Here is a 13,365-nt window from a genome sequence, read left to right on the forward strand (position 1 = left end):
AATAATGTACAGTATTTGAAAAATAATGTGTTTTTTGAACATTAAAGCATGTCAACATATTCTGTTACACCAAATACACAAAATAATGATCTTTAAAATAGCATCATATGACCCCTTTAAAGGAAAAGAGCACTTTTAGATAAACAAGGCAATCATTTTAAAGTTCTTAAAGTTCTTTATGAACTGCAGGATTGCTTGTAATAAAGATTTAAATGCAAAAGTAAAGGCAGTAGAGCTGACTGTTCATGTCAATCAAGTTTTGATTTAGAATGTTTGTGATAACGTAAAAAAAAAGTAGTTTAAATGTTTTGCTTTAGCAACTTAATATATAAATATAGAAGTAAATGCAGAAGTAAAAAGCATTGAATAATTGATGAAAGATTGTATTACTGTACTGTTCAAGGATTCAAGGAAACAAGTTTCCCTGAGCAATGAAATTCTTACTTTGCTGTCCACATTGAATGCCAAGACAGTGCAAAACTATACACACACATACACAAACTATACACACATACATGTAAGAAACATAATAATAAAAACTATGCTGCAGTAGTAGGAATATAGACTATGAAAAAATTGAAATATACACTATGTGTATCTATATATGCGGGTATAGAGTAGAAATATAGAATGTGAAAATAGAATTATGTATATAATTATATAATACCATATACATAATAATAGATTATGTATATGGTATCTAAATATGTACTGCACCATCAGAACAGAATTTACTGTGTAAAAAAAAATCACAATGTTGAAAAAGCATTTTAAGTACAATGTTTGGATTTAAGTTGTGTTTGTGGTAAACAGCCACGGATCAGGAGCAGACTCCTGTGTGATAGCATAGTCCGTGCTGCTTCTGTACCACACATGGACTACATACGCACTGCAAACGGAGTATGTGTGAACCTCACATACAGCTCACAAAATCAGGCTTGCACTGTGTAAGCTATTATGCAACAATTACGTGATTGTAAAAACAAAAATACAGTGCATGATCAAACACTTAGGTGAGATAAATATATAGTTTTGAAAAATGTCTAAAAAATGCCCCTATCCACCCCTCAAATGAAAAAAAGATCCTCTCACAAGAGTCACCTAAGAGAGGAATTCATTTTCAAAAATTTAATTTAGGCCCTGAATAAATGTCTAAAAATCTTGATTAGATCATCACTATAAATAATTCTACATGATAAAAAGAAGGCTTTAAAAAGATCGGTATCGGTGATCGTATCGGCAGATACTGCTTTCTGTGATCGGCGATCGGCCTCAAAAATCCTGATCGGAGCACCCCTAGTTTAAAATGTATTAGTAGAATATATAAAAATAACATTAAGATGGCTTAATGGATTAAAAGTATTATTCATTGTTAGCTCATGATGCATTAAGCAATATTAACAAACTGAAACGTAAGTGTCACAAATATATGGGCTTCCAGTTTAAGGCTCTATGGCAGCTGAAATGTACCAGTGTTATTTTCTCAGGAGACTGAAATGTTTTTTTACAAGATCTTTGTGAGTTTGAGTGCAGAAATCCAGTGCTTTAGACCAAACTTCTATTAGAGAATCCCTGCCAATATTATTGAGTTTGACTCTTTTCATGCACACAAGCAAACCAAGCTGTCAAAAGTTGCTCCGGATGGTTCCAATTTCTAAAAACGGGTCATGATGTGTCAGAACAGTGTTCAGTCCACTGGAAAAGTGACTTTTACTGGAATTTCACAAAGAAAGAGTGCTAGAGAGAGTTCATAGAAAGAGAGTTTATAGATAACTTTCTGTGCAACATCTATGATAATAAAGACAAATTTAAGGCAACATTCATTCAAAGTTAAGCTTTTCACAGACATGTGGCGCTCAATGTTATTGTTAACTCAAATAAAAAAAATATGAAAAATCATTTTTGTTAATTGAAGTAAAGCTGAAATAAAATATTAACATTACAGGGAAAACGTAAACTTAAGTGAGAAATGCCTTGACAACCAAATGAAACAAAATATGTTTATGTTGAAATTAGTGTCTGTAGCAAACAAACACTTTTGCTCTGCCTCGATGGATCTTGTACTAAGTCCAGGTTTTTGTTGAGAAATGTACTCCAAGACTGTATTTATGAAAAGATGCTTTCTTGCCATTACATTTAGCACTGTCTCATTCTACTGCCAGAACACAATTAACTATTGATTAATCATGAATACTAATGAACCCCAGTAATGATATTCTCACCAAATTATATTAGAAATCACCAAAGCAAAAACTACTGCAACTAGATAGAAATAGACTCAATCTGTTCTTGAGGTCAATGTTTATGTATAGACAGACAGATAACAAGGGATTGTTCAATCCCAATCCATTAAAAAGCAACATAAGAATAAAACACCGTAGTCTGCACTCAAATCTCCCTTACATTAAAAAAAGTGTAATATTATTTTCAGCTGCAAAGTGCTTTTTCAAAGAATACCTAAGAACTGTACAGTGGCACCAAAATAGTAGCATTATAAATAGGACCAATAAAACATTTAGCTATACTTTATGCAAGTATGAGTGCAGATATAAAAATAGAACAAAAAAAACATACTGTACAATAAAAGAGGAAAATTGTATCTCTGTATCAGTCTAAACAGCCCTTTATTTTTAACAAATCTGTACTATTGAATAGTGTAGGGTTTTTATCCACGCTGCCACAACAAAGTGACAACCACATAGAATAAAAGCACAATCAGTATCACCTATCACCTGACCTCATCTGTAAACCTACACATCAGGTGCTTTCAGAAAACAAGCACGTCTGAGGCTGTGAACAATGACAAAGAGGGAGAGAGAAAGCCGCTCACCTCTTCGGCTGTCCATGACGTATGTCTCAATAATGGCACTCTTTTTACAGATGTCATCGGCCATTGAGGCACAGCTGACCTCCAAGTGTTTCACCTGAACAGAGAGCACAAAGATAAGATCTGCAATAAACTGCCACACACACAAAGTGTGATAAACCTGATATGGAAGCACACAGGTGTGGACACTGTGATCACTGCCACTGTGACTGGCTTTAGCTTTAAAAATGCTGTATAAATTCAGTCAATATCATGCGATAGATTCATTCATTTTAGTAAACTTTGCTTTAAATTAATCTCACAACAATGTTAGTCTATTTAATTTGACTGAAAAGACATTATTTCAGCTATATACATTTTCTTTACGTATGTTTATCTGCTTACCCCCAGGGCATCCAAGATGTAGGTGACTTTGTTTCTTCAGTAGAACACAAACGAAGATTTTTAACTCAAATCGTTGCAGTCTGTCAGTCATATAATGTAAGTGAATCACAGGAATCACGGCTTTGAGAGTCAAAAAAACATACACAAACAAAACCAAATTAAACCCTGCGGCTTGTGAAGATACATTGATGTGAAAAGACACGCACCGGCTGAAGACGACGACGCAAACACTCTCAGGATTGCGCCTGACATTGCAGTGCATCAGAGGTAAAAAACGATATAAATACTGTTCAGTTTCTTGCACAGACCGATCGTTTCGTTTCTTTACACATCAATGTATCGTCACGAGCCGCAGGGTTTCATTTGGTTTTGTTTGTGTATGTTTTTTTGACTCTCAAAGCTGTGATTCCCATTCACTTCCATTATAAGACTGACAGACTGCAACGGTTTGAGTTAAAAAGCTTTGTTTGTGTTCTACTGAAGAAACAGTCACCTACATCTTGGATGCCCTGCGGGTAAGCAGATAAACATCACATTTTCATTTTTGGGTGAACTATCCCTTGAAGAGTCTGTAAGATTTTTTTAATGTTTTTGAAAGAAGTCTCTTCTGCTTATCAAGGCTACGTTTTTTGATCAAAAGTACAGTAAAAACAATAATATTGTGAATTATTAAAACAACTTAAAATAACTGTTTTTATTGGAATACATTTTAAAATGTAATTTATTCCTGTGATGCAAAACTGAATTTTCAGCATCATTACTCCAGTCTTTAATGTCACATGATAATTTTGGTTAATTGAAATAAAGCTGAAATAAAATAAAATACTAAGGGCCAGATTTACTATCAGTTTGCGCCAGTGCAAACCCTCATTTGGCGTTAAAAAACTACTGTCAGGATTTACTGAAGACACGCAGTGGGAAATTAGCGTTGAAAAGGCATGGACAGTTATTTTTGTGACTCATCTTTTTAAATATGCATTTGTAGGAGTTCCCTTTCAATCAGTAAATTTGTGGGAGGAGAGTATTTAAATAAATCACGCAACGCAATTTACCTACTAAGATTTGCGCTCATCAATTTACTGGTATTTGCGCCATTATTTTCACATGATCATTCTAATATGTTGGTTTAATTTTCAAGAAAAATGTCATATTTTGATCAAAGGTGAATATAGGGCTGCTTAATATTTTTTTGTGGAAACCATAATATTTTTTAAGGAATTTTTAATTATTAGAAATTTCAAAAGAATAGCAAGTTTAATTCATCCTTGATGAGTGAAAGTATTAATTTCTTTGAAAAAAAAAAAACTGACTATCCCCAAAATTCAATGGTAGTGTTTATGAGTGAAAAAAATAAATTAACTAAATAAATAAATTACATTAATAATTGAAATTAATTTAAACACATCAAACAAATGTATCAACTATTTTATATTCAATCTTAAGTTTAAAAATACAAGTTTCAAATTTTAAACAACCTTCCTATATGACATTTTGTGAAATCCAGATGAGTTATGAAATAACATGCTTAATGTGACAGGCACTGACATGTTTGAGCTTACAGTATTATGCCTCTTTGAAGCAGAAAGGGTGATGTAACTTGTCAAAGCCCTAACTACATATTTCCATTTCAATAGTTACGAACCAAGACCGATCGATTAAAATGTGGAAACGTCAATACCTGCATGCATATTTCATGATCCAGAGACACAATTCAGCACTTACAGCCCCCTATGGAGCACACAGCAGAACTGGCCGGGTGAAGGTTTGCTGCAGTACTGCAAACCTGGGCTGTTCCACAAGAGTTCAACTTTTCCTAGTAACATGAGACTACAATAATGGTTAAAACGTCATACCTTCTCCTCCAGCATCCACTTCTCCTGCTGGACCTCGGCGAGTCTCTGGAAGAGCTCACTGACCTCATCGTCCGAAAGGTCAGCAGGGCGTTGGGACTGAGGGCTGCTGGTGTTGGACTGTGGAAAGAATAACAAAACGTCACTGAAACATCTTTTTTTTTTTTACTTAAAGATATGCCGAAAAGAAAAGCTAATACCAACATTAATGTTTTAGCAATGGGGTTAAAAACAGCATTCACTGTACTGACAAAAACACTGTATTTCCTAAACTTGTTATATGTTCCACAGAAGCCAAAAAGTCATCAAGGTTGTTATTGTTAACTAAAGCTATTAAAAATCATTTTGGTTAATTGAAATAAAGCTGAAATAAAATAAAATACTAAGGGCCAGATTTACTATCAGTTTGCGCCAGTGCAAACCCTCATTTGTCGTTAAAAAACTACTGTCAGGATTTACTGAAGACACGCAGTGGGAAATTAGCGTTGAAAAGGCATGGACAGTTATTTTTGCGACTCATCTTTTTAAATATGCATTTGTAGGAGTTCCCTTTCAATCAGTAAATTTGTGGGAGGAGAGTATTTAAATAAATCACGCAACGCAATTTACCTACTAAGATTTGCGCTCATCAATTTACTGGTATTTGCGCCATTATTTAACACCCAAAAAAGTGGTAATTTGCGCTGCTCTTAGTAGAAATTAGATGTTGCGCCTGTGTTGTTTAATGTACACCTTGTCAGTAAATCACCCGTGGAATTTTCCCCTCCCATCAGTGCTTTTATTGAATTGTGCGGTTTAGTAAATCTGGCCCTAAGACTTAAACGAAAATTACAAATGTGCCTTGACAACTAATTGAAACTAATTTAAGTTCAAGTACTAAAGCTAAAAATAGTACTAAAGAACCAAAAGTGCAGTACTATTGTACTAACGTTACTAAAAACTAAAACTGAAATATAAATTAAAGCTAAACAGAAAAAAACTAACAAAAACTCAACTAAAACTTGAAATTAAAACTAAAAACGCTAAAAATGAAGCTAATTCAAAATAGTAATAAATACTATAATAGTATTTAAATAATACTAAAATAACACTGTCATGCAGGTTTAAAACAAGACGATAGTATTTTTTTTAAGTAAATTTATATGTTTTGTGAACTATCCCTTTGAGACTTCTGTAACTTAACACGGTGTCGTTCGACGTCACATGAAAGTCACAGGAAGGAATTCCACCAGTCCCATACGTGTGGTGGTCCTATTCTGTCCCTCGGTGTGTTTCAGGGCGTTTCAAGGAGCTGGAGACGATCCAATCAAATGAAAGTCAACTCGTCCCACAGACTGTCCCCTGTGTGTACTATTTTCATCCCATGAGTCTCATTTTCCCTCTGGCTTAAAAAAAACGAACTTCTCTTACTGAAGGTTGATGACAATTCTCCTTAAACTTATCTCAAACATGCATGATATGCATTATGTTTCAAATTGATGGCATAAAATGGGAGTCTGTGCTCTGATAAATGCATTTGAAAGTCAACTAGATGATTCATGACTGAAGCATCATTCATGTCTGTAGCACAAACGTTGAGTGTGACGAGAGGGCCGGGGCCGAGAGCCGAGGACTTCTCTCTTCCAACACTGTCGTCACTTTTATCCTTCCGGAGCTCCTCCGTGGGACTCGAGACCGGTGAGTGGTGCAGGTGTCGTGCATTAGCATTTACTCCACCGGCCTCGCTCCGTTCCCACGGCTCTCAGTCCCGCCCCTCTGGTCACATTGAGGTACGAGTTGCATGATGAAGTTTAAAACTTCATAGCTTTAGCAAACAGAAAAAATTACTCAAATGCACCTCAAAGTTTCGGTTTCTCTTCACTAAACCACACTCATGTCCCTCAAGATAGTCCAGCATGGGTCACATTGAGGTACGAGTTGCATGATGAAGTTTAAAACTTCATAGCTTTAGCAAACAGAAAAAAATTACTCAAATGCACCTCAAAGTTTCGGTTTCTCTTCACTAAACCACACTCATGTCCCTCAAGATAGTCCAGCATGTCACGACAACCATTATTTTCTCCCCTGTTTCTTCACAGGAACAGTATATTTCTGGAATTTACACTGTTCGGGAGTTTATTAATAGCTTCTAGAGGAAGGAAATGCTCCTGGGAGCCGGAGAAAAAGAAGCGTCAACTGCGGCGACAGTATTTGCAAGAGTCGTTGGCCCCCAGTGGGTGGCTCTACCTTATTGGTGCTGGGAGCTGAAGCCCCATCTTTCATGATCTCTCTGTAGCTGAAGGAGGAGATGCTACTGCTGTCACCCGTCTGCTGCGTACGGCTCGGCGAACTGATCTCAGACAACACCAGCTCCTCCAGACCTGCAAATGCATACATGACGCAAAAAGAGGAATATTTTAAGAGCATAAATCACCAACCGCTGTAGGTGACGCAACATAACTCAGTAAGTTTAAGCATACTAGCTTGCAGCCAGGACAAGCCTTTATGCTAAATGGAAATACCTGCATCAATTTCTAACATATGCCGGTAAGTATAAAACCATAAGAAATAAGTTATGCATTGAGAAGAACTGGTAAAAAAAATGCACTAAACAGCACACACACATGAAAGGTTGGCAAGTTGCTTTAAACTATATGCTAAGGAGTTATTTTGTAGCACTTATTATTAAGCACGTCTCATGTTTAGGGCAACTTGGATTGTACTTATTTACTGCAGCAGCTCACTCTGCATTATGTTTCAGAAGCTTTTAAAGCATCAATGCGTGTTGACATGAATGGTATTGTCTCATTTAATATCTTAAATATAATCAATATATCATCCAGTTCTAGTAACTATACAACAACAGTTTCCAGAAACAGGTAACCGCTATTATGATCAACAACAAGTTACTGCAAGGCAATTATTAGTAGGCAGCAATATCAGTACACTGCAGTCTACAGAGAGTAAGTACATAGGTCAACAAACACGGAAGCACTAATGAGAAATTTATACTAGCACTAGGCATGCTAACATATAGGCTATTTAGCAGAACGTCATTCAATAATACCTGCACTCACGGACAGAGAATCTACAAGGAAAACAATTCACACAAGTTAAAAGCCATCCATTTTATGTTGTATGCAACACACTAATGTTCAAAAGTGCGGGGTCGGTATTGAGCAAGGACAAATTAAATTGATCAAAAGTGACAGCAAAGACATTTATAATATTGAAAAACATTACATTTCAAATAAATGCTGTTGATTTTGATTAAAAACCCTGAAAAAATGAATTACAGTAACCACAAAAATATAAAGCCGCCATTTTCAACAATAAAAATAAGAAGAAATGTAAATAAGCAGCAAATCAGTATATTAGAATCATTTCATTTACAGTACAAAATACTTTTTATTTCAAATAAATTATGTTCTTTACTTGAAAAAAAAAATATTTAGAGCACCTGCCTCTCCATCCTTGTTGTGTGTGGGGTCCGTCCCGACAGGAGTTAAAGTTTTTAAGGAACAAACGAATGAATACACCTAAAAAGTTTCTATTAAGTTGAGACACTGTGTATTGATTTTGAGCCAGTATTCGACCACTGGACTTTTGAGTCGCTTATGTGGTCCAAACACTAAAATTTGATTATAAACACCATGGGGCAAAGGTATTATATTTTGTGTTCATGTCCTGTCAATATCACTAGTTTCTAAGCAGTACAACCCTTCTTCTCAAATCTATGGAAGCCCGTTTTTTCCGCCACTGAATAAAAAATAAAAAAAAGGTAATTGCGACTTTTTATCTCACAATTCAGACTTTTTTTCTCATAATTGCGTGATATAAACTCACAATTGCGAGTTAAAAAGTCAGAATTGTGAGATATAAACTCACAATTCTAAGAAATAAAGTCAGAATTGCGTGATATAAACTCACAATTGCGAGTTATAAAGTCAGAATTGTGAGATATAGACTCGCAATTCTGAGAACATATTCGCAATTCTGACTTTATATCTTAAAATTCGGACTTTATAACTCGCAATTGCGAGTTTATACCTCACAATTCTGTGAAAAAAAATAAAAAGTTGCAATACCTTTTTTATTTTTTCAGTGGCGGAAACGGGCTTCCATACAAATCTACTTTATGAAGACGTGCATTGCGAAAAGCACTATACAAATAAAACTGACTTGATGTCATATAAAACGGGCAGCTAAATCGATGAAAAAATGTGTTCCTAACTATTAAGGATTTTTTAAAAATTCATACTCCGTTTTCTGTGACGTTGACATGTATTGTGAAAATCACTGTGCAAATAAAATTGACTTGATATCATATAAACAGTCAAAGTCAACAAAATGATGACAATATTCATTTTTGCATGAACTACCCCTTTAAAAAATGTCTAGATATCACTGCATTATATAGTAAAATAGCAAACCAAAATATAAATACAGTATACATGGAGAAAACTATTTCACATCAACTAAACATTCTGTCCATCCATTTTCCCACAGCAGCACTACAAAATCCTTTTGTTTTTGTCGGAAGGAGAAAAAGAGGGGAAGATATATGAAATTTCATCCATTTTGTGGCCAAAATCGCTTTGAGTAAGAAGGAACTTCCCAGAGGGACTGCATTTGTAACCTAATAAACAGTGTGATTTCATGTTTAAAAAAGGTCTCTTACGCTCAACAAGTTTGCATTTAATTGATGAAAATATACAGCAAAAATAGTAATGTTGTGGAATATTATTAAAATGGTAAATAACTGTTTTCTTTTTAATAACTAATTCTATTTTATTCCTGTGATGACAAAGCTGAATTTTCAGCAGCCATTCCAGTCTTCAGTGCCATATGATCCTTATTAATTATCCTAATATTTTCCTAAAAATCGTAATAATTTCTTATTATTATCAATATTGAAAACAGTTTGTAGAAACCCTGATACATTTTTTTCAAGATTATTTGATGAATACAAAGCTCAAATAAACAGCATTTATTTGAATTAGAAATCTTTTGTAACATTATAAACAATCTTTTTTTAATTCATCTTTCGAAAAGAAATCGTACTGCCCCCCCAAAAATGTGTACAGTGTATGATGTCGGTTATGATGCTTTAAATCTTAGTATTAGTATACAATAACAACCATGACACAAGTAACATCAGAACAAGGTACGTCCAAACAAACTATCCTAAAAATATTCAGATCAGATGAGGAAACACCAATTTTGCAGCTCTGAAACACCCAGGAGCTGCTGGCACCAGATGCTCACACAAAAAACAACCTCATCCTACTGTTGAGTCATGCATCTTTCTTGAGTCACATTTGAAATTACTGGTGAGCTCCAGGGAAACCCTGATACATTTTTTTCAAGATTATTTGATGAATACAAAGCTCAAATAAACAGCATTTATTTGAATTAGAAATCTTTTGTAACATTATAAACAATCTTTTTTTAATTCATCTTTCGAAAAGAAATCGTACTGCCCCCCAAAAATGTGTGCAGTGTATGATGTCGGTTATGATGCTTTAAATCTTAGTATTAGTATACAATAACAACCATGACACAAGTAACATCAGAACAAGGTACGTCCAAACAAACTATCCTAAAAATATTCAGATCAGATGAGGAAACACCAATTTTGCAGCTCTGAAAACTGAACATCCCCCAGGAGCTGCTGGCACCAGATGCTCACACAAAAAACAACCTCATCCTATTGTTGAGTCATGCATCTTTCTTGAGTCACATTTGAAATTACTGGTGAGCTCCAGCGATCACACCCCCATAATATCCTCCATCTGAGTCGTGCCTTATTTAGCATCTTAAAAACACATGGTTCTCATCACACTAAAGAACAAACGCTCCAGCAGAGCCACTAGGAGACCACATAGACTACATTCTGTTCTCACACCTGTTTGAGTTTGCTGATTGTGTTGTTGAGTTCTTCTCTTTCTTTCTGCATCTCCGTCACTTGCTGTTTTACTGCCTCCACCTCTACATCTTTAGCCTGAGAAACGGTGGGGATACACATTGATTCATTCATTCAACTGCAGAGGACAAGTTCTGGACAGAATGAGCTGTATTTACTTCTTTAATACACAGATTTGTCAGTCCTGAAAAGTAGAATATGATATTACTGGGTAATATATAAAGTGGACCCTTTTTTCCAACCATTCTGTGTTTTCTTAAACGATATAAAAAGTTTCAGCCTGAATAAAACAATTTCCTTTGGTTATGTCAGCACAAAAGAAAAGATCTAAAGAAAATAAATTCTGTTCTCAAAATCTTTCATCAAAACAACTTCCTCTGCTTCTGAAATAACTTTTCTTTTGTGCTGACATAACCAAGACTGTGCAGGCATGGTAAAAAATAAAATTTAATGGTAATATCATATCCAACTTTTTATGATCTAGGTGGATAAAATCATATAAGGCCAGAAATGGACTGGCCATAGGACTTTATTTGTGGTTAAGGTCAGCAGAATCATAAATGAAATGCAATCAAATGTACTTCATCTACTTGAAAACTGAAAACCAAAGTAATTATATGAGATCTAACCTTGGGTTTCCATTACCTTATTGAGAAATTCCTAACTTTTGAGCACCTACAGATGGTAAACATGTTTCATGCATTTCATATTGTCATTTAAGCTCATTAAGTAAAATTCTATGTCAAGCAATCATCCATCAACTCAATGAGACGTGACAGAATTCTGATGTGTTCCTGAGATATGAATATGTATGAACACAACAACTGTGTCATATAGACAAGATCTGCTAAACATAGCTTTACCGCTCATTACTTCATCTGCTTTAGCTGACTGTTCTCTGTTAAGTGGCGTCAAACACCGAATGTGTTTTTATGATCGCATCCAAAAGTTTACCTCCAGCTGGAGTGTGTGATCTTTCTGTAGCCGCTGGATCTCTTCTGCATGGTCCAGTTTGTTCTTTTCCATGGTCTCCTGCTCAAACCACAAACAAATCACACCAATATCAAGTATAAATCACCCAGACATCCGAGAGTGACATTTTAAAGTATTTTTTAGTTCAAAATAAGCTAAAAGTGCTCTTATTTTTCCCATTTGAGAGTTTCAAAGTCTATAACTTTCAAGTTTGAAATTTGTATTTTACTTTTATATTTCAAACTTTAAAGTTACAGACTATAAAACTGACCAATGATGAAAAGAAGTGCATTTTTAGAGGATTTACTTCAATGGCTCAATTTCTTTTATAAGAAATTGAATTCTAACAATACATCCACTATAAATGCTCTTCACCATTTGGCATTGTGAAGTCTGTAACACAGTAACGACAAAAACAACACTGACATCATGTGGTCAGAATGATACTGATGTAGCCAGATGTAAACAACAAAAGACAGTTTCCATCTCTGACGGTGCTTTGCAGCGAGAGATGGCTGTAAACACACAGCACCTCTGCTTCCTTGAGTCTGCGCTCAAACCAGCCCTTCGTCCCCTCCATAGACTGAACCTGAGCTTTCAACTCCTCCACATACGGCTGAAGACCCTCCAGCTCTTTGGTACGAGCCTGAAAAAGAAGAAACACAATTGTGAGGAGAACTTTAGCAGATCGTTTTTCTCCAAAGTACACTTTGTACAATCCACTTGGAGAAACCTGAGGTTAAGTGCTTTGTTGAATGTTCATGTCTCAACCTACAAGTTTTCTCAACCTACACCTCACAAAGGTTCCTTACTCTCTCATCTCGTAGCTGTGAGCGGATCTCCTCTTCCGTGCGGTTCTTCTCCTCATGGAGGCCACGGAGCTCCTTCTCATAGCGGGCTCTGATGCTCAGCACTGCCTTCTCATGCTGCAAGCGCACATCGCTGAGCTCCTCTTTGTGCCGTGACTTCTCCTGCGCCGTCTCAATGGCCAGTTCATCCAGCATGACCTTACGCTTATCCGCAGTCTGAAAGAACAAGGTTGAAAGTTGACTTTCTTCTGATCAGCGTGATATTTATTTTTAAATAAAATGTGGTCATTTTAAAGCAGACATTATCAAAGATATTTTTTTTCTTGATTTTTTTCTTAACTTCAACAACTAACAGGTATTTAGACAGATCTCAATATCTCAATTTATTACTTTATATCGCAAAGAACATTAGAGACAAGCTTGCCTTTAAGCCTGTTGTCTTGCCTAAAGCTATGTCTGTCAGGTTGCATCCCAAAATCTTTCTTAGTCAGTTTTAGGATAATTATTTTTATTTAATTAGATTTATTAGAATTTTTTTTTTCTTTCAAGAATTAGCTAATTTTACACAAACAGGCATTACTGGAAAAAAAATAGAATGGGGGGGGGGGGGGGTTTTTT

At 35.4% G+C, this 13,365-nt stretch overlaps 1 protein-coding gene across 1 annotated transcript in view; it reads right to left on the bottom strand.

Annotated features, from left to right (window-relative positions):
- LOC107601744 (GRIP1-associated protein 1-like) overlaps positions 1 to 13,365 on the bottom strand; it is a 65,797-nt gene that overhangs the window by 23,887 nt on the left and 28,545 nt on the right. The window contains exons 18-25 of the mRNA XM_016294029.1: positions 12,751 to 12,963; positions 12,471 to 12,584; positions 11,921 to 11,998; positions 10,947 to 11,044; positions 8,118 to 8,128; positions 7,288 to 7,421; positions 5,065 to 5,181; positions 2,831 to 2,924 (exon numbers count right to left, since the gene is read on the bottom strand). Of these exons, the coding sequence (XP_016149515.1) occupies positions 2,831 to 2,924; positions 5,065 to 5,181; positions 7,288 to 7,421; positions 8,118 to 8,128; positions 10,947 to 11,044; positions 11,921 to 11,998; positions 12,471 to 12,584; positions 12,751 to 12,963 (859 nt within the window). The remainder of the gene's footprint in view (positions 1 to 2,830; positions 2,925 to 5,064; positions 5,182 to 7,287; positions 7,422 to 8,117; positions 8,129 to 10,946; positions 11,045 to 11,920; positions 11,999 to 12,470; positions 12,585 to 12,750; positions 12,964 to 13,365) is intronic.

The sequence above is a fragment of the Sinocyclocheilus grahami genome, unplaced genomic scaffold (genome assembly GCF_001515645.1).
Source record: "Sinocyclocheilus grahami isolate Dianchi unplaced genomic scaffold, SAMN03320097.WGS_v1.1 scaffold312.1, whole genome shotgun sequence".
Classification (NCBI taxonomy): domain Eukaryota; kingdom Metazoa; phylum Chordata; class Actinopteri; order Cypriniformes; family Cyprinidae; genus Sinocyclocheilus; species Sinocyclocheilus grahami.